Source organism: Chanos chanos, chromosome 10 (genome assembly GCF_902362185.1).
Source record: "Chanos chanos chromosome 10, fChaCha1.1, whole genome shotgun sequence".
Taxonomy (NCBI): domain Eukaryota; kingdom Metazoa; phylum Chordata; class Actinopteri; order Gonorynchiformes; family Chanidae; genus Chanos; species Chanos chanos.
Window position 1 is genome coordinate 12,043,341 of NC_044504.1, and position 21,306 is coordinate 12,064,646.

General features: G+C 45.2%; 1 protein-coding gene across 4 annotated transcripts in view; it reads right to left on the reverse strand.

The window, feature by feature from the left end:
* utrn (utrophin) overlaps nucleotides 1–21,306 on the reverse strand; it is a 157,100-nt gene that overhangs the window by 84,681 nt on the left and 51,113 nt on the right. For all 4 annotated transcript variants that reach the window (XM_030786403.1, XM_030786402.1, XM_030786400.1 and 1 more), the window contains exons 29-53: nucleotides 20,237–20,386; nucleotides 19,810–19,971; nucleotides 18,413–18,544; nucleotides 18,020–18,193; nucleotides 17,691–17,846; nucleotides 16,570–16,740; nucleotides 16,156–16,335; nucleotides 15,843–15,971; nucleotides 15,415–15,585; nucleotides 14,678–14,881; nucleotides 14,403–14,540; nucleotides 13,804–14,073; nucleotides 13,160–13,332; nucleotides 12,263–12,413; nucleotides 11,495–11,670; nucleotides 11,187–11,322; nucleotides 10,781–10,930; nucleotides 10,014–10,175; nucleotides 8,942–9,043; nucleotides 8,025–8,100; nucleotides 7,411–7,625; nucleotides 7,118–7,235; nucleotides 6,111–6,316; nucleotides 5,051–5,205; nucleotides 4,354–4,543 (exon numbers count right to left, since the gene is read on the reverse strand). In XM_030786403.1, coding sequence (XP_030642263.1) covers nucleotides 4,354–4,543; nucleotides 5,051–5,205; nucleotides 6,111–6,316; nucleotides 7,118–7,235; nucleotides 7,411–7,625; nucleotides 8,025–8,100; nucleotides 8,942–9,043; nucleotides 10,014–10,175; nucleotides 10,781–10,930; nucleotides 11,187–11,322; nucleotides 11,495–11,670; nucleotides 12,263–12,413; nucleotides 13,160–13,332; nucleotides 13,804–14,073; nucleotides 14,403–14,540; nucleotides 14,678–14,881; nucleotides 15,415–15,585; nucleotides 15,843–15,971; nucleotides 16,156–16,335; nucleotides 16,570–16,740; nucleotides 17,691–17,846; nucleotides 18,020–18,193; nucleotides 18,413–18,544; nucleotides 19,810–19,971; nucleotides 20,237–20,386 — 4,047 coding nt within the window. The remainder of the gene's footprint in view (nucleotides 1–4,353; nucleotides 4,544–5,050; nucleotides 5,206–6,110; nucleotides 6,317–7,117; nucleotides 7,236–7,410; nucleotides 7,626–8,024; nucleotides 8,101–8,941; nucleotides 9,044–10,013; nucleotides 10,176–10,780; nucleotides 10,931–11,186; nucleotides 11,323–11,494; nucleotides 11,671–12,262; nucleotides 12,414–13,159; nucleotides 13,333–13,803; nucleotides 14,074–14,402; nucleotides 14,541–14,677; nucleotides 14,882–15,414; nucleotides 15,586–15,842; nucleotides 15,972–16,155; nucleotides 16,336–16,569; nucleotides 16,741–17,690; nucleotides 17,847–18,019; nucleotides 18,194–18,412; nucleotides 18,545–19,809; nucleotides 19,972–20,236; nucleotides 20,387–21,306) is intronic.

The window sequence follows — 21,306 nt, forward strand, 5'->3', positions numbered from 1 at the left end:
ACACACACACACACACACACACACACACACACACACACACACACACAAGGTCTTAGTCTAGCTCCCACCCTCTCATGTGTTCACACACACGCGCGCTCGCGCACAAACAGTTTAAAGCTCAGCGACACGGTGTGGCGGTGTCAGTCCTTCTCCTCTCCTCGCCGGCAGACGGTAATCGCACAGATGACAGAGGGAGAGAGAGAGAGAGAGAGAGAGAGAGAGAGAGAGAGAGAGAGAGGGAGGAAGAGAGAGAGAGGGAGGAAGAGAGAACCAATGAGATGAGATATGATGCAGGATGTCAGATGAGGAGGTGAAAAGGGGAAAAAAGAAGGGGAAGAAGAGGTAATGAGGATGAGAGGGAGAGGGGTACAGGAGTGGAAGTTGCTCCAGACCACCACAGCACAGAGACTAAGAGTGATGAACACAAGAAGAGGGAGAGGGGGAAAAAAAGAAAGAATGTGCAAAGGAGACAAAGGAGAAAAAAAGGATAACAAATATGAAAAGAGTGAAAGAAAGAGAGTTAAGATTGAACGAAAAGGAGAGAGAGAGAGAGAGCGCAAGAGAGAGAGAGAGAGAGAGATCGGACTCTGAATCACGCGAGCTCTGGAGCGGAGGACAAACGCGCTCACTTCGTTCTAAACGAGGGATGACATCTCACCAGCAGGAGCGAAAGAGAGACTGAGCGAACGAGGCAGGGAGCGAGGAAGAAAAAAAAGTGTGTGTGTGTGTGTGTGTGTGTGTGTGTGTGCGCGTGCGTGTGGTATATCAGAGCCCGCGCACAGCACATACTACATAAAAGCAACAGCAGTATCTGAGTGTGTGTGTGTGTGTGTGTGTGTGTGTGAGTGAGAGAGTGTGTGTGTGGTTCACTCCATAATGAACTGACACACTTTCTGCTAGAGAGAGTAGCCTCCCGAGACTGGGAAGAGAGGGACAGAAAGAGACAGGGAGGGGGAGAAAGAGAGAGAAAGAGAGTGAGAGTGCAAAAATAGAAAAAAAAAAGATACATGAAAAAAAAATAGAAAAAGACAAGGAAAGAAGATGGAAGGAGCTAGATCTTGCATCACTAAATCCCTCCTCTTTCTCATTTCTCTCTCTCTCTTTTTCTCACACACACACACACACAAACACACGCACACACAGACGCACACACAGACGCACACACAGACGCACACACACACACAGTTAACGTCCTGTCCGCCGGCAGGATTACCTCATTTGCTCCCTCATATCAGACACCTAACTTAGCAACCCATGTTTCAGGGTTCAGGGAAATATTACAGGCTTCCTGTAAACCTAGATACACCCTCTCCCACACACGGATCTGTGCATACATCACTGTGCACTTCATATCCTCCAATTGCTTGTCAAGGACCATCTGGACATTTAGGAAACCCACTTTACAATAAAGACAAAAATATATAACCATGTACTATATATCCAAACATTACAAAAAGACTCTTCATTCAATTTTTCTCTTCCTAAGTTTGAGCTCTCTCGCTCTCCCTCACACTCTCTTTCTCTCTCTCACTCACACACACACACTCTCTCTCTCTCCCTCACACTCTCTCTCTCTCGCTCTCTCTCTCTTCCCTTCTGCCTCTTTATCTATCCCTTTCTGTTTTTCTTGCTTTAATTTCATGATCTTGCTTTGGTCTGTCTCTGTGAGCTTTGATTTATTCACTGGTCAATAAAATAGATTTTCATAATCCTTTTGGACTATAAATACTCTAGAGGAAGGAGGAATCGTGCGGTGCAGTAAAGACTTTCCTCTCTGGTCAGACAAACCGGCTGTTAAAAACGACAGAGCAAGGGCACTGATGTGGAGTGTGTTAAGGTTCTCCGCATTCATCTCCGGCTGATTCCCAGGCACAGGCTGAAAAAGCTTCTTGCAGGACCAGTTATGAGGGGAAAATAGATTTTATGAAATTTAAGTGGTGACTGTAGGCGTGGGGGGGGGGGGCGGCACAGGCTGTGGTTTTTCTGAGTGATGTAATATTTTGTGTTTTGACCTTTGCACCTCGGTGATGTTAGTAAGCCTTAGTTTCAGACTGAGGATTAAAGTCCACCTCTTCCCCTCACCCTGCCCCCCCCCCCCCCCTCCTCTCTCGCCTCCAGCTGTGAGTCTGTCAAGCTTCTTACATTCCCTGACCTCTGACCATATAAGCTGAGCAGTAGGATCTGTGGGTGTTAGCGGTTAGCGATTGTGTTCTCGGATGACAGTGATGAATGGGGAAAACATGTTAGCTCCATGCTAATGTCTCTGTGGCATAACGCATGGTGGCAACCAAACGAACACAAGCTGACACAAGAGTGCTTACAGCGATGAAAGAGAAGTAATGAGAAAAAGAACCATTTTCACTCTTCACCTCTCACAGAAAAAAAACTAAAATAACTAAATAAACGGCACATTTTTCACACACAAACACAAAAGGTCTCCGGGAAATGAAAGGCAGCAAATGTTCCAGCATAACCTCTTCTTTAACAAGGTGGAAAGACAACATCAACAACGACAAACACACGGCCATTTCAGTGGACCTTCAGTTTCAGAGCGGTGACGCTCGCTAAGAGACTGTAAATCACAGAAGGTTCTGGAAAGAAAGGTCTACCCGCTCTCCATCGCTTCCATTATGACACAATTACTGTCTTCGCTCAGAGAAATAACCTGTCAATCTGATGTCAGAGAAACTGGAGAGAGAGGACTGACATTAAAAAGTAACTGAGGGAGCAGGAAGGAGCCGCAGAAAGCGCCGGTATTTTTCAGACCAAGTGAGTGATGTTATGTCTGTGGCATCTCGGCATTAACCCCCACTGACATTTCTCCTCACAGACAAGCCAACATCTCGATGTCTTCAAAGTAAATATGCATTCAAAAACATGAATAGTAATGATATAGTGACACTACTTGTGAGTCCATGTGATAAACAGCTGAGCTATATCTTACAGTTCAGTCCTTCACAGAGGATGGAGAAGAAGGGATGTAACTGCACATGTTTTCAGCCTAAACCACTCCACTCATGACTTAAAACTCAATAGAAACTGCAAACTGATCAATTCTCCCTATGGCAAAAGTGAACAAAACGGGTAACAGCAGAGCCTGTTTGTGACATCACTGTCACGTGGATGAAGATGCACAACACAATCCAGACTGTGTTCTTACTCAGATCCCAGAGCACCTTCAGAGCTTCTAACGACAAGCGCTCCAAAACCTTACCCCAAAAATCTCATTTCAACAGGTAATTTCACTTTGGCAAAGCATAGGTAGTCCGTTAGCCAGTTAATTTACATCCGCGACTACTACCCCCCCACCCACAAAATAAACTGAGCACTGAGTTCTGGGCATCCTGTCATTACACCCCTAACCAAAACCTGGATCTCCTTCAAAGCCAGAGGGACTGCGTGTGTGAAAGGAAAGAAGACTCTGGGTCGTATGGACCAGCACTCACTAGGAGGCGGTTTATTGGCCTTCCACCCGCAGACAAGGGGAGAAGAAACAGGGGTGCTGTTACTGCGAACTTCTGGAATGTTCCATAAGAGGCGAGAGAGAGAATGTATTTCCATTGTGATAATGATACGGAACAGCGGAGAAATACATTCAGGCGAAAAAAAAACACCGCGTAAAAGTCTGGTAGGGTCCAATGAACTTGATTCACAAGCTGTCAGAGGCAAAGCACTGTGACTGAGACACACACACACACACCCCACATAGAGTGATGTAGAGCTGATGATTTTCAGTGAATGGAAATGTTGTAGTTGATGATATCTTGTGTATAGAGAGCTCAGTGGTAACACACACAAACACACAAATCTCCCTCACACATACACAACCTGTGTTTTAATCATACACTTTATTCAAATACACTATACCCAGTACTATACTCTTTAATCACCCTCTCTTTTACCACACACACGCGCACACACTTCACTTTAACTGAAGGAGGTCTTAATGGGCAGTGACGGGGTGATAATAGGATAACCTTCCCCTTTCAGTCCTCATCATTTACCCCAATTCAACACACACACACACACACACACACACACAGAGAGCAGGTCTCTCACACTAATAAGTCCCTACAAAAGCTGTATGATTATCTCAGTCTAAACATGGAAGAGCAGAGGACACCCCACGCACTCAAACACACTCTCACACGCAATACTTCATGACACCTCATCGGTCCATGGTTATCACTGTCCCTGTCAAACATGTGTTCAATAACACCACATGAGAGGTCCACGCTTCATGTAACTGTATCGTCCAGTTTTGACCAAGAACCAACAACATGGGCGCAAACACCCGCACACACACACAAACACACATGCGCGCGCGCACACACACGCCCATCTGGAGCCTACCTGTAGTTGGGCCTTCAGCTCTCTGGCATGCGCGGAGTCCTGAGACAGGTTCTCTCTGTGTGAGGCGTCGGTGAGAACGTTGACAGTGGTCTCTGCCTCCTGTAGCCATTTGAGAAAAGCCTCCAGCTCCTTCAGGGAAGTCTGGAGAGACTTCAGATCAGCGTCTAGTGCTGCCTGTCGATCAGACGCCCTGCCAAGACACAACCAACACCATCTCAACACTCCTCCACACCACTACCAGCTAAAACCACTGTGTGTGTGTGTGTGTGTGTGTGTGTGTGGGAGTGTATACCTACACTGTTACTACAACGCACGTGTGTGTGTGTGTGTGTGATTATGTCTGACCTTAAACAGATCCTTATGAAGTTTCAGAGGTACAGAGTTGAGTGTAGGATCATGAGGTCTAAAAGCGTGTACGTTGGCCGTGTATATGTGTGTTTCATGTGTATAAATGAATATGTACTGAATACGAGAAATGGTTTGTGTGTGTGTGAATGACCTGTGTTTCTATATACACATGTTGCATCTTTGTGAGAGTGTTAAAATGTGTATGTGTGGGTATTGCATAAGTATTGCATGAGTGTGTGTTACGAATGACGCCTATTTGCTGATGAATTATCAGTTTCAGTGGTTACATTTATGTGTGTGTGTGTGTGTGTGTGTGTGTGTGTGTGTGTGTGTGTGTGTGGGAGACTACCTGTTGTTGATGGTGTTCCAAGCTGCATTGTGTTTCTCTGTGACCTCTTTAATTCTTCGCGTATCATCTGATGCGTACTCTCGGAGAAGCTGATTGGATAACTCATTAAAGGTTGCCACGGTGACCTGATCTCGGTTCAAGTCTTGTAGGAAGGCCTGCAGACAGGTAAACACAAAAAGACATGACATCTGACCTTCTTCATTTCATTCTAAGGGTACAAAAGAACAGCTGTTTCTTCCATCAATAGTGAACAGACTTCATCTGGAAGAAGAAAAGAATCGACAGACACGCTTTCCAGCAGATAATTCCTCTGTCTGCTTCTGAATGAACCTCAAAAAAATGACCAAGAATGTTTCAAATACAATTTTCTTCAGTCAGTTTAATTCTTTCAAAGTGCAATAAAGCTGTAATGAAAAATGACAGTGCGCTGAACTTCAACAGAGTAAAAGTAAGAAAGTAAGGGCAATTATTTTTATTACTTGCCAGTACTCGGGCAATGTGATTGCAAGTGAATAAAGTGTGGTCTTGGCCTGAGACTTTACTGGCCTCTACTGGTGAACAGGGGTACTGCATGCTGCCTGATAAAACTCTTATGTGGGTTACTCCAGTACAAAGTGTACAAGAGACCATGACAAAATTAAACTAATGAAGTTCCCTCGGGACTAAATCAGAAGCATCATTAGACTCAGAGTTGCTCTGATCAGAACTCATTAACAGAACTGTAGCTTTAAGGAACCATACGAAAGCCTGAAATAAGTAATAGCAAAAATGGTTAGGAAAATAAAAGCAGAGAGCGGAGGAGAGGGAGGAAAAAGAAAAGCAAGAAAAAGCATCCAGTGTTAATGTGACCTTATCTGTATCTGTGCAAAATTATCCTTATTATTATTAAATTACAAAATTATTATTATACATTCAATTTTACGTAGGACAATGATCGTGTGTTCACTGAGGGAGCCTCTTATCTTTACAAAATAGCAACACTGACAAGGCCAACTGATTTTAGTTGACATGTCATTGAGACAAAATTTCACATTTAGAGTGTCTAAAGGTCAAAGGTCACCTTGTTGTCTGTGAGCTGCTTGGTGAGCGGGTCTTGACTCAGCTGTAGGAGGTTCTGCAGGCGCATCTCGTTCTGACCAATCAGAGCCTTCACCTCGCGACGCTTGCCTTCCCATTGGTCACTGTGGACGGTCATGTGTTCCAGCTGCTGAAGCCGCGCCTCCACGCCATGCTGCGTGTTGTCCCATTGGCTCCGTACCTTTTCCACTTTGGAGGACATAAAATAAAGGAAAGGGATCAAAATATATGTTACTTACTTTCAGACAAACAAGGAACTAGACAGTTTTTATAGGTCATTAATTACTACGTATTATGTATTATTTAGTGTGGATAAAACAAGGAGAGGATTATGCCTACAGATCTGAGGCTGTGTACATTTGTTTTGCCCTGTATAAATTTTGTGTATATTAATAATACATATAAGTGGAGAATGGGATGATATTTGGCTGACAAAGAAGCAATACTGTGTAAAGGCATCGTTCTGAAGCTCTGTATGTGTGTGTGTGTGTGTGTGAGAGAGAGAGAGAGAGGGAGAGAGGGAGCAGGAGAGAGAGAGAGAGAGGGAGAGAGTGTGTGTGTGTGTGTGTGTGTGTGTGTGTGTGAGTGTGTGTGAGTGTGTGTGTGCTGATATGACCATAATTACAGTGACTAAATGATATTTCTGTGGGTGAAAGTGCAATTATTACTGTTAAAATACCAGAGCTGGTGTGAGTGTTTGTAATAAGGGAAAGGACACAGAGCCTGGAGGTTTGATGATATGTTTTTGTCTCTGACACCCACATTATTATTAATTACATTTCTCTGTGTGTAATTATCATTGCGGTGATATTCCCATGCTGTTTGTGTGATATGTGACGATGTCTCATTCTTCAGTGACACAAATGGTGTGTGTGTGTGTGTTCCTGTGTGTGTGTGTATGTGTGTGTGTGTGTGTTTATAGGCTGGTATTATCTGGCCATTGACCAAAGGGTTTTATGTTTGTGTGTGTGTGTGTGATAATTTTCTTACATTTCTCAGTGATAGAAGTGCGAACGTCCAGATTGGAGGTTTTGTTCTTGATGTTCTGGGCCAAAGTGAAGATGTCTTCCAGCTGAGAGTGTCTCTGCTCCAGATCACCTTTAGTTACCTTCACAAAACACAGAGCCATACACATCAAACAACCAACACCATATCAAATAAACATGCTCAGGTTCTATGGGCCAAAAACATATGCATTTCAAAAACACACCACCTTGATAGTTCCAGAAGGTCACCTTGTTAGTACACACACACACACACACACACACACACAAACTCCTGACCTGCAAGCGGCGAATGGTGGTTCGGATCTCCTCTGTGTCACCAACGGTGACGATGTTGGACTTGAGCATTTGGGTGATGAGTAGCAGCCAATCAGCGAACTCGGTGGCAGTCTCATTCAGGTCAGTTGGAGCCACGAGGTCAGGACTGTGGGGGGTCTGGTGGTGTGGGTCCTCACTCCTTAAACTGACCATTTGCACTGCAGGGGGAACACTCACTGACAGAGAGGGAGAGACAGAGACAGAGGAAAAACACAGAGAGATACACAGAGAGAGAGACAGAAGGAGAGAGAGAATGTGCAATTTGTTATTGATGACAGAGTGTTCTGAACTGAATTTAACAGGAGAATCAGAGAGAAAGACAAATGGCGAAACAGTGAAATAATGCATAGGACAAGCAGAGAGAAGCGGTCCTTGAGTTTCCCATTTTTAGGGTGCATCTAAAAATGTTGAATGTTTTACTTAAGTACATAATTTACTACTATTAATTAATTTATTACATCTGTGTGTGTGTGTGTGTGTGTGTTGCGGGTGTGCGTGTGATGCATGCATGAGTGTATTTTAAATGCTGTGCCATTTATGGCCCTTTCCAAGTTGAATTGTTCGGGTTGTTGTACCTGTTAGAGGTTGTGCACATTCTCTCAGTCTGAGGTCCAAAGCCTTCCAGTCAGCTGCCAGCTTCTCTACCTTTGTCTATACACACACACACACACACACACACACACATGACTATACTTGACAACATTACATAAATTCCATATATGACACGAAATGTCAAAAAGAACGCCAGGCACGTCACTAGCACCTACCTAAATAAATCAATGCTCACAGTCTAGGGAAATGCACTACTCTAGTTAAGGCCGGTTCCATAACCTGATACCACCCTACGTGCTGTGTATAACGTTTAAGTATGCCTGTGTGTGTGTGTGTGTGTGACAGTGTTTAACTACAGAGATGCTTGGACGACTGCACAGCCAAACCCGGGGAACGCGGGTGGCATCTCTAAAAGGCACTGTGATGTCTGTGTGCCTCGCTTCTGTGAGCCTAAGCTGCATCTCTTCAGTTCACTGGTGACTGTGGCAATTTTCCGAGTGAACAAAATAACGAATAAAGAAAACAAAAGCCTTTAGGAAACAAAACAATATACCCGGAAGGAATTCTCGAAAGCACCATGGAGTGAAATGACACAATATGGATCGCTATCCCTGCGTGTAGAAGTCCGTGGTAAAAGTTTTACAGACTTAACGAACTCCTCTTTTGCATAAGAGCCCGTCAGTTCTCGAGTTAAACGCAGACAGTAAACGCAGGTAGCCAGCACCCTCCAGCATCTCGTGCGTATGTCAGTGCCTTACCCAACTCCATTATTATCATAGGCGTGCACAGGCGCGCGCGCGTGTGTGTGTGAGTGTGTGTGTGTGTGTGTGCAGTTTAGCCACAAGGCTCAGTTTGCTGAATAAGTAGATATTCTCTGTCATCTGTTTTCAGATTGGGGGTAGCTCTAAGGCCTTTAGAAAAAAGGATGGCCAAGCGAGACCTTCTCCTGAGGTAGTAGCAGCTGCCGTCTCTGGAGCTCTATTGAATGTGCCAACAGCTCCTCCAGCTCTCTCTTCTTCTCTTTCATGGATAACTCCAGAGCCTTGGAAAAAAGAGAAAGAGATTGTGTTTCCATGTGACTGTTTTCATCTGTGTGTGCGTGTGTGTTTTTGTTTGAGTGTGTTTGTGTGCATGTGTTTGTCTGAGTGCGTGTGAGTATGCGTGTGTGTGTGTGTGTGTCTGTGTCTGTGCCTGTGTGTGTGAGTATGCGTGTGTGTGTGTCTGTGTCTGTATGTGTGTGCGTGTGTGTGAGTATGCGTGTGTGTGTGTGTGTGTGTGTGTGTGCGTGTGTGTGTTGGTGTGAAAGTGAGAGATCAGAGGTGTCTCTGTAACCTGTGCCTCAGCAGGACTCATGCCTGTAGCTCCTCTGACAGTGTGTGCGTGTGTGTGAGTATGCGTGTGTGTGTGAGTATGCGTGCGTGTGTGTGTGTGTGTGTCTGTGTGTGTGCGTGTGTGTGTGTGTGTGTGTGTCTGTGTGTGTGCGTGTGTGTGCTGGTGTGAAAGTGAGAGATCAGAGGTGTCTCTGTAACCTGTGCCTCAGCAGGACTCATGCCTGTAGCTCCTCTGACAGTGTGTGCGTGTGTGTGTGAGTATGCGTGTGTGTGTCTGTGTCTGTGCCTGTATGTGTGTGTGTGTGTGTGTGTGTGTGTGCGCGTGTGTGCGCGTGTGTGTGTGTGTGTGTGTGTGCTGGTGTGAAAGTGAGAGATCAGAGGTGTCTCTGTTACCTGTGCCTCAGCAGGACTCATGCCTAGCTCCTCTGACAGTGTGTGCGTGTGTGTGAGTATGCGTGTGTGTGTGTGTGTGTGTGTGTGTGTGTGTGTGCGTGTGTGTGCTGGTGTGAAAGTGAGAGATCAGAGGTGTCTCTGTTACCTGTGCCTCAGCAGGACTCATGCCTGTAGCTCCTCTGACAGTGTGTGCGTGTGTGTGAGTATGCGTGTGTGTGTGTGTGTGTGTGTGTGTGTGTGCATGTGTGTGTTGGTGTGAAAGTGAGAGATCAGAGGTGTCTCTGTAACCTGTGCCTCAGCAGGACTCATGCCTGTAGCTCCTCTGACACTGAGAGTCTGTTGAGTGACGAGAATCCAGTTAGTCAGTCGGTTCATCCTGTCCTGGAACTGCCCGTGGGACTGCAGACGCCCCTCCACCTCCCCCACCTTATCCAACAGCTCCCGCGTCACCTAAACACAGACAGAGAACAACTGCCACACCCACAACACTAACACAGACTGAACACAAACTTAACCAGTCTCTCTGTTTCACTGCTCATCTGATCTAGGCTTTGATTAGGTCTGCAGGGTTAACTCTAAGGTAAACTGGTGAATGTTTCTTATTTTGCCCCGGTCCACGTAAATCACTGGTAAATGGCTTGGGTTTGGACAGTGTATGGTTGTAAAGTAGTTAATTTCCTGTAATATCCATTAGGTCAATGTGATGGGTAGTAAAAGGTGTTTTATGCTTAGAAAATGTCTCTGTTACAATAAGACAGCATGGAAACAGGTTTGTGATAGTTAGTAGATTGTTAATAATAAATAATAATAAAGATTTTTACAAAATGTTGTGATAGTTAATAAACAATTAATGAATAACTGTAGATGGTACTGTAACAGTTAATAAATGATTAATAACTATCTGTAAATGGCTTTGTGACTGTTAATAAACGATTAATAAATATCTGTAAATGGTACTGAAACGGTTAATAAATGGCTCATGAATATCTGTAAATGGTTTTGTGATGGTTAATAAATGGTAGAATAAAGCTTGTTGTTAAGGGGTGAAGTCTTACTTTACTCCAGTTGATGTTGACAGCTCGGAGTCTGTTCATATGCTGCTCTCTCTCCTGTGCGCTCACACTGGGGCTGGACAGGATCTGTGGCCCGTTCTTATTCAGCCAAGTCAAACACTCGTTCTGTCCATCCATCTCCTCAGCCAGAGCCTGACAGACACACGCGCGCGCACACACACACACACACACACACACACACACACACACACACACACACACATAAATGGATCAGACAGCTTTACAGGGCTCTGATAATAACAGTACATGTGGGGCTTTGTAAATGGACTGTGTTTTGTTGCCTGGACAAAGCCTTCCACAGATGTTCGTGAGAAGCACGGATGTGTATTCGGTTGCTTCCAGAGGGTTGTTCTGAGTGTGTGTTTGTGTGTGTGTGTGCGTGTCTTACCTTGAGTTCTCTGAGGTTGTTGTCCGTAGCAGAGACAGGGAGAGTAGCCACAGCGACCTCCGTTTGTTCCAGCCACTGGGCCAAGTCTGCAGTGCGCTGGATGACATCTGATACAGCAGGGTCTCCACACGCCAGCCTACACACACGCACGCACACACACACACAGATAAACGTTCAAATTCACAAACCATCCACTTAGAGCTTTGACAGGAGATCTGCCCTCCAGTTGGGCCCTCACTTGACACAAAGTCATAGGATATCCAGCTGCATCGGTTGATGTCTGAGTGTATTGTCGTCGTCGTGGTTACCTGTGCCGGCGAAGAGAGAGCTGGTGTTGTACGGCTTTCCAGCGCTGGGTGAGTGTGTCCAGTTTTTCCTGTAGCAAAGGACCATCAGGAGACGACAGTTGGCCGATGATTCGTTCTCCTGTTTGGGTCAGTACTGTCAGGACAGGCTGATGGGTTGCCAAGCCTTCCTCCAGCTCCTACACTCACAACAGCATATACACACACAAACACACACACACACACGCACGTCCATACACACACAAAAACAGACGGGCCACATGTCAACTAAAGATGTGTCTGACACAAATGTCAATCAGCTACAAAAATTAAAGGAAAAAATAAAAAAAACAAAAAACAAAAAAGAAATTGTTTCGCATAAGAAAAGTACATTCTAACTCTGCTCTCTCACTGGCCTCACTTGTTAGAAACATATTTGACTTTAATTTGATTTTCAAGATGATCCTCTTAATACACGCTCTGGGCTTTAAAGAGGCTTTCTCTCAATGGTAATGCCCAAACACTTGAAAGTAAATTCCAATTAAAACCCTCTTACAAACCACACTCTCACACGCACACACATACACTCTTCTATTCAAACATGCACGCACACTTGCTCTCTCTCTCCCACATACACACTTGATCTCTTTCCACATTTAAGACACATGCTGATTGAACAGTACTTGACTGCTGAGAGCCCTACAGAGGAAAGTATTAATTAGTAGGGGAAAGCAGAAGTCGATATGCAGAGCTGTGTATGATATATATTTTAGTGTACACTTCTTAACTGACCTCCTGCTGGACTCGTGCCCTCTCCAAGTCCAGTTCTGCTTCTGGTCTGGCGCCATCAGCTAGAACCTGCTCTGCCTCACTGAGCCACTGGCCAAGGTCATTCAGGTCACAGTGGAATTGTCTCCACTCCTCTACCGCACAGTCAAAGCAACTACAGGGGGCAGCAGAGAGCAGGGGTTAACATGGCAACATGATTACACATACCCAACACATGGAAAACACACAACATGCATGCAACACGGGCAAACAACACACTCCATACAGAAACACTGCTCGGGAGTTAAGACTATGCCTTTGAAAATAACTACATTTAAATGCAATGAACATGCAATTCAAATGGAGTTGTTAATGTTAAGTATATGTTTTCAGAGCAAAACATGAAAACCAATATAATGAAAAAAATAAAAAAGCCTAAAATGCTACTCCAATGTAATCCCAATCAGGAGAGAAACCTCACTGCATGAGCTGTCCAAATATAACATTCAGATACACAGAAAGACATTTTTCTTTGTCAAATACAGAAGAAATGGTATGGAAATTGTGTCATTTACTGGCAATGAGAAGCGGTGGATGCGGTTATGAAATCCAGTCTCTGTGTGTGTGCATGTGTATGTGTGTACGTGTGTGTGTGTGTGCAGTGGAAGGTAAGAGGTAAGTTTTGGTAAAGAGACAGTGCCATTGAACCCATTACATGTTTACACTGAACTATTTTTTTTGACAGAATCATTAACTTCATACTATTTCTCCAGTCCTTGGCCCTCTGTCTACAGCTCAGTCTCTCTCTCTCACACACACAAACACATACGCGCGCGCATACGCACACGCATGCACTCACACACACGCGTGCGCAGAAAGCCGAGCAGGTCCGTGTGCAGTCAGGTGTCAGTTGTCACTCACCCCTTACGGTCGTTGTACATGCGGTTGAGACGGTCCCATTCAGCGTTCAGCTGGGTCAAAGCATCAGCAATCTGTAACACCTCCTGCCTGGAGGCCTCCTGGATTACATCGGGCTGTCTCTCGTTTATCACCGCGACCTGTTCACCCAGGCGCTCCAGACTCTCCCGAATACTCTGAGAGAACCAGAGAGAGGGAGTGTGTATGTGTGTAAACTCAACAAAGCCACAGAAGACGTTTGTCCTATCTCTGGTCTCTGTTTCCCCATCCCCGTCTCTTTGGCGGTATTTCTGTATCCGCTCCTACAGGCCTCCCTCATTTCAGCCTTACTGATCCAGTCAAGCACTGACACACCGTTTCACCTCATCAACTGATAAATCCAGCCTGTGTATAATCAAAACTACCCAACAGAGATAAGCCTGTAGGAGTGAATTCTCACAATACATTGGCTATTCATTTCAAATGAGTCTCTCCTTATCTTGTTCTCCCTTTCCCTCAACTCAATTCAGAGAACACCACAAAAAAAAAAAAAAAAAAAAATTCCCCAATGTCCCACGTCTTTCTCTCCCACACACTCTCTCTCTCTTTCTTTCCTTCTTTCTCTTTCTCTCTCTGTGTTTGTGTGTGTGTGTGTCTATGTGCAGTACCTTGAGCATGTCCTCTTGGCTGGAGAAGTCTTCGTAAAGTCCTCCGCTAAGTTCGGAGGAGTTGAGGAGAAGCTCGTTGTCTGCCATAGCCAACAAAAGCTTGTTAATGTCCAGCAGGTAGTCAGAGGGAGAGTACGTCACATTCCTTTCCTCCGCGGAGAGGGAGGGAACGAGTGATGAGGAGTCTGACTCTCCTCTTAAGAGTGAGGAAGAGGTGGAGGTGTCCATGGAAACATCTGTAACACGCTGAGTTCTTAGGATATGTAACTCCTACAGAAAGAGAAAAAGTGAGAGAGAGAGAGAGAAAGAGAGAGAGAGAAAGAGAAAGAGAGAGAGAGAGAGAATGCACAGACACATCTGAGTTAAGTGATCCAGCTGAGATCTGGTACTTCTCTGACTAGGAAAAATCCACTGAGTAAACTTTTTAAATGTCACTATACAAAACACTGTATTCTTTTAGCATTTTACCACCAATCCTATTCACTTAGAAACACAGTGACATTCACACAGACAGGAGTGTCTGTGTCTGTGTGTGCGTGTGCATTTGTGTCTATGTGCGCGCGCGCGCGTGTGTGTGTGTGTGCGCGTGTGTGTCCTACCCTGAGTACGCTGTAGTGACTGCGTAGTAGCTGCAATCTGTGGCTGAGTTCTTCTCTGCTCTCTTCATCAGGTGTCAACTGTAGCACCTCCTCTCCTCTCCTCAGCACCTCCTCCACATGAGCCTTCTCTTCATCCACCTGTTAGATACACACACACACAGTCAGAGTGGGAGTGTGGAACCAGAATTACGATGGATAGACTGGAAGAAATATTCAAAACTACACCAAAACACAAACGGAGCAGTGGTGAGCTGTGTGTGTGTGTGTGTGTGTACCTTGTCATCATCTAGTGTATTCACTGGATCTTCCTGATTGTCCAGTGCTCTGAGAGTGGCCTGAAGCTCTGACTCAAACTCCTGCAGCTGAGAGGAGGAGAGAAGAGCAGGGACACACACCACCTCCTCCTGTTGCTGCTGCTGAGGCTGCACCTCCTCAGAAAGTACCTTCTCCTGAACTACCACATCTACACCCACCGCCGTCTACAAAGAGAAAGACAAACTCTCCCTCAGTCCCATGTGTAGCGTTCAGTAACCACATACAGGCTCTATCATGGCATTCAGAGTTCTGTCAGCAAACCACACACTTGAGCTCATTTACTTTAGAGGCCAGCACAGATGGTCTATGGCACTGCTAGCCAATATTACATTCCACCCGAAAAATCAGATCTGTGTTAAACCAGTGCTGGACAACATTGGCCATTCAAAAACAAATGTCAAAAAAGTGAAGTCAACTCTTTCAGTCAAAACAACTGGCAATCAACGTTAGCGTGTTGGAGACCTATACACAACGGCAACATAACACGAGCAGAGAAATGTTAGTCAACATTACAATGTTGATATTAGGGTTTTTTTTTTGGACATTTGTATCTTCTGTCTCTACAGTATTCAGTTGTTTTCATGTAATTTGAATTGCATCATAAAAAATAAAAGTGCATGTACTAATTGACCGTCAGAGAGCCTTCTTTTGAACTGTGAGCAGTTTGATTGAGCAGGAGTGAGACGTGTGAATTCACCTGGGCAGATTTGATGTGCTGCGTGACCTTGTCAAAGTTGTGGTTAACGTCGGCCAGTTTGGGCTCCACCACCTCTCTGCAGGCCGCACCTCTACTGGTCATGAGAATGAGCCCCTGGTCTCGAGCACTGTCCACTCTCAGACTAATATCCTCCCACTCTGCCAACACCGCCTGGACACGGACGCACGCACGCACACACACACGCGCGCGCACGCACAAACACAAACGCACACACACACAAACACAAATGCACACACACAAATGCACAAATGCACACATGCGCACGCACACACAAAAACAGAGAGAGAGAATGAGAGAGTGAGAAAGAGAGAGAGAAAGAGAACAAAAAATGGATGCTGTTGCAGTCTTAAGAGGAGTGTTTTGAAATACTGACAGGACGGGGAGAGAGAGAGAGAGCGTGTTCTTACCTTTACCACTCTCTCCCTGTCTGCAGCAGGTAGTTTCTCTGTTTCGTCCAGGCGGATCTCTGTCTGGTACAGCCACGTGCTGATATGTGCCAAGTTCTCATCAAAAATTTCAACCTCACCTTGATGATTCTACAGAACACACACACACACACACACACACACACACCCCTGAGTTACAACAAGAGTATGTATACAGAAAATGCGCATACACTCGTTTTTGTACACCTCAGACTCTTTCTCTCTAATACACACACACACCAACCATACAAACACGTAGAGACATACACACACACACACACACTGACACACTGACCAGTACAGCACTGAGCCACTCCTCGGTCCAGGTGCGTACTCGTCCCCAGGCCTCATTGAGCTCAAATAGCCTGTCCTCCAGCTGGGCCTCGCTCCCCTCCACCAGAGCTTGTAGTCCAGTGCTGTTCTCCATCAGCGCAGAGAGATCTGCCTTCTTACACTCAGTCTCCTTCAACAGAGCCTGCACACACACACACACACACACACACACACACACACACACACACACACACACACACACACACACACACTAGTATGCTTGAACAGAACCTTCTCCATCAGAGAGATCTGCTTTCGTACACTCCATCTCCCTTCCTCTCTGAATCCGCACACGAACACACACACGCGCGCGCGCGTACATACATACACACATACGCTTGCATGCGCTCATGCACACACTCTCACACACACTCACGTTGGTCCAAGCGATCTCGGCGTCTATGTCTGCGGGCATGTCTCCAGTGTTAATCTTCTCCTGTAGGGTGTTCTGTGTGGGGGTCAGCCACTCCTCTAGGGCGGCGCTGTCTTTATGTATCCTCTGAGACAAAGCCAGGGCTTTCTCCAGATCCTGTTTCCCTTCAGTCACCTGTCAAAGCCAAAAACACAGCATTTATGAAAACTTAGGAGTTTCAGTGGTTTCTTGCAGTGCCAAGTGAACTTCAGCAGAAATTTGAAGCCCTTTGGTCGGTGAAGGGAAGTTTTCATGTCTTCACCTTCTTACTTAAAACACCTCTACAGCTGTGTGCCAAAGGCTGCACACCTCTCAGTGAGGTACACGTTTCAGTGAGACACTCAGTGAACAGACATCACTGGTTATGACAGCCAAGTTTCAAAATTAAACCAATTAGCATCCTTCTCTGGAGAAGGGCCCTGAGCGTACCAGACTGACCTCAGTCTCACTGTTTACAGATGTGATGAAGAAGCTTAACAGCCTGTGAATCTTTCCTTTGATATCAGTTGTGTGACCAATTAACTGTGTTTTTTGCAGCAGGGTCAGACCCTTTAGTACGTGAAGAGAGCAAATATTTGACGAGGAGGATATGCTGGTCAATTAATGTGTGTGTGAGTGAGAGAGAGAGAGAGAGAGAGAGAAAGAGAGAGAGAGAAAGAGAGAAAATCGGTACCGTACTAATTAGTTTAATGGACCATGTGTAAAAAAGCAAAAAGCTAATCAAAGTAAATGGGCCAGATAAGGACCATTTGGAATCACAGTCGTCCCCTGAGATCCCAGAATCTGCTGTTCTCAGACTCAGTAACACAGAGAAAGACAGAGAGAATTAGAGAGGCAACCTCAGCAGAGTGCCAGAGCAGTAACCCCTCATCATCTCTCTTCACTGTGTGTGGACCTGAGAGTGCACGAGGAGACAGCACATGACCTGCATGTACACCAGCATTTAAGGCCATTTACACAAGCAAAAATGAGAATGTCTTGTATTTAAACCAATAAAACCAGAATATGGTGGGGAGAGTGTCAAAAAGAGAGACAGAAAGTATGTGTGTGTGTGTGTGTGTGTGTGTGTGTGTGTGTACGCATACCTGAGCTCCCAGGTCGTTGTAAAGCAGTTTGAGAGCGGTAAGCTGCTCATCCATTCCTTTAGGATTCTCCGTCTGCTGTTTCTGTACTATCTGTCTGCCCGTCTTAATCACTGTCTCCACCTCCAGCTTCACCTCACTCAGCATCTTATACAACTTCTGCTCACACACACACACACACACCACACACAAAGGCAAAGACACAGGCAGACAGACAAAAAGAGATCAGATATGTGCTTCAGACTAAGTTTCTATGTACACCACACAGTCAGTATAATCTTCTGTGCTGTGTGTGTGTGTGTGTGTGTGTGTGTGTGTGTGTGTGCGTGTACCATGCAGCCAGCGAGGTGTTTCTGGATTTCCTGTGGCTGTGTGTCTGTCAGGTCCAGGATGTGGAGTTCAGCTTTGGCACTCTCCAACACTCTCTGACAGTCCAACATCCTCTGTTCAAAATTCGCTGGCTTCTGGAACAGCTGGAACTTAGTAGACACCTCACGCAGCTTCCTCTGCAAAAGAAAACACACACACACACACACATACACGATACACACACACACACACGACACACACGGCCAACAGTCAAGGAACAGAAAATCTAAATGTAGGAAGCCAACGCAGAAACAAACTCCAAACTATGACTGAGCATGTGTTTGTTGGGATAGCGGTTGGCGTGTGTACCTGATGACTGAGCATGTGTTTGTTAGGATAGCGGTCGGTGTGTGTACCTGAAGCTGGTCCAGCATGCTCCCGCCGCGTGCTGGCTTTCCCTCTGTGGTGGGAACTGGCTGATTACCCACGTTCCTCCTCCTGAAGTCCTCCAGGGTGGCCTCGTGGGCTGAAATCTCAGCCTGGATGGTCTGGAGGGGTGAGGAAGAGGAGAGGGTGGTAGAGACAGAGAGCAAAGAGGGTGAATGACCTCATTTTACTCACGACTCAAAGACCGTGACTAACCGTGTTAAATATTAATGAGTGTGTGTGTGTGTGTTGCGTGATATCAGATCAAATGAGTGTGTGAGCAGCCCTGCGCTATTTAACTTAGCTGACTTACAAACACAGAGAGCCCAAATCCATCTATATAAATATGATAAGCCTAATTAGTGAAGGTTAACAAATCCTGTCCGTTCCAAACAGAAGTGGGAATTTACAGGACTTCTGAAAGAGTTCCGTTTTAAAGGCTAACTCTGTTTGCAGTGGATAAACTCTGCAAAGACAAACGAATGTGGACAATTCCGGCGTGGAGAGGATAAAAAGGGACGATTAAGATGTGTGTTAATGAGCAGGGCTAAACTCTGCGGTGGGAAATTGATAGTCCGTGACAGTAACGACTGTGGCTGTGGTGGGAGAGTCCATTATCCAGACTGAGCTGGTCATTAAAACATCCTCCTTCTAACACTTTTTCCATCAGCAGGACTCTCCTCAGTCTGAGCTGAGCCTGTATCAGCCCACATCTTCCACCGCGCTTCCCATACATACATTCCATCAATGGATTACTGGGTTGATTCAGTGGTTGTGAGGTTGCATAAACTGACTCATAAGACCTGTCCAGTATTAAAACTGCCCAGTTATTAAAATGATATTCAGCTAACACTGCCTTCATTGCATGCATCCTTCACATTCATCAGAAGCACAGCAGTGGGTGTTTGTGCTAGGCTTGGCATGGAAAACAGGAACTACATATGTCTTCACAAAATAGCATTTTTTCTTCTCCCTTACACCACAGTTTCAATGGCCGCAGCAGAAAATCGATGAATAATTTCTGGAATATTTACAAAATGTGAAAAACTGTATTTGTGTATTTGAGTGGATGCCTGAAGGACTGACCATGTGAGCTGACACACTGTATCCACACAGGTGTGTGTATGTGGTTATGGATGGATGGATGCGTGGTTATACACACACACACACATATATACACATGTGCCTATATAGATATATATATATACACACACACATATATATTTATATATGTGTGTGTGTGTGTATGTATATCTATATATATACACCTGTATATATTTGCGTGTGTGTGTGTGTGTGTGTGTGTGTGAATATATATATATATATATATATGGAGAGAGAGAGAGATAAATTCATATCCTGTGTGTGTGTGTGTGTGCGTGTGTACCTGGGCCTCCTGCGGGAGCTGGAAGGCATCGATGCGGTCTGTGAGGTATGAAGTGAGTTTCTGGTCAAGCTGAGTGAGAGACTCTTTCAGTGTGTGAAGTGCTGTTTCACTCTCCCGCAGAGAACCCAACTGCTGCTCCAGAGCGATCTGCCGCGTGACCGCCTAACACACACAAACACACACACACACACACACACCATTCGAGCACATATGCACAAACAGAGCACTCAGTACAACTCAGACATATACATTATTATGTTCAAAACGCCGTTTGAGACGCTTGAGATGCTTTTTGATCCTGTCTTGTATACTGACTATAGATGACACATTTGCAATGTGCAAATCAATGGTTCAGCTTAACACACGCACAAAGACACACGCCCACAGACACACAGAGACACACAGAGGCACACACACGCACACAGACCTGATGGCTGAGTTCATCATAACGGGCATTAAAGGCCTCCAGCTTCTCACTGATGAGGTCATCCAGAATGCCGCCGTCAATCAGAGTCTGGCCCAGCTCCCTAATCTGAGTCCGGTTATCACCAGGGTGACGCAAAACAGACTCCAGAGCCTGAGAGAAAGAGAGAGAGAGAGAGAGAATTGAAAGAGAAGAAGACAGGAAGGGTGTGATAGATAAGCATAAGAGAGGACGAGAGAATAGAGTTAGAGAAAGAGAGAGGAGAGAGGAAGAGGTGGAGAAGGAGAGAGGGAGGGGTGTGGAGAGACTCAGGGAGTAAGTAGGTCAGTGCAGAGGAGGACAGGTGGGTAAACTGGTCTATAGTAGAGGTGTAACATTGACCCGGTTTGGTTTTTGGTTAGGTTTGTATCGCGATTTGGCTGAAATGAAAATTGAGCCAACTCAGAACTGAAGTTTATTCTTTCTTTTTAAACACGCAAGTGTTACACAAATTTAACTCAAAAAGAACAAATTTAATACAAAGAGCAACTAAGCTCTTCAAAAATTAGAATGAGAGAAAACTTATCTTCAGTACCTTCTCTTTTGAGGTTCTTCCTAAGTGAACATAAGTGTAAGAAAACTAAACTTGAGTGACAGTTATTTTAAGTGCCTTCTCCATAACAATGAGTACAAGGCAGGTGGGTCCTCAGTTTCCCGACTGTCACTCCACTACACCATTTCAGCAGAAAAAGCACATGACCACTGTAAAAGGATGACCTCCGACCTTTTTCAGATCAATGTGCAGCTACTTCAATTTAAGAAAAAAAAACAAGTTCCTGCTTTGAGAAACCAAGAGACGAGATCTACTGTATTTGTTTATGTGAACTCATATATTCCAGTCCAAATTCTTTACGGTCTGAGTAATGACACAGTGTGTTTGTTGTTATTTATCATAGTTGTTTGGTTGACATTGTCATTAAAGCTGTGGTGACTGTCTGCTCAGTGAGGCCATGCACACACTGCAATGATAAGTGTGGCGCATATATTTTTTGGCTGTGAGAAATGAAAAGGAAAAAAAAGGCGCATACCAGCTT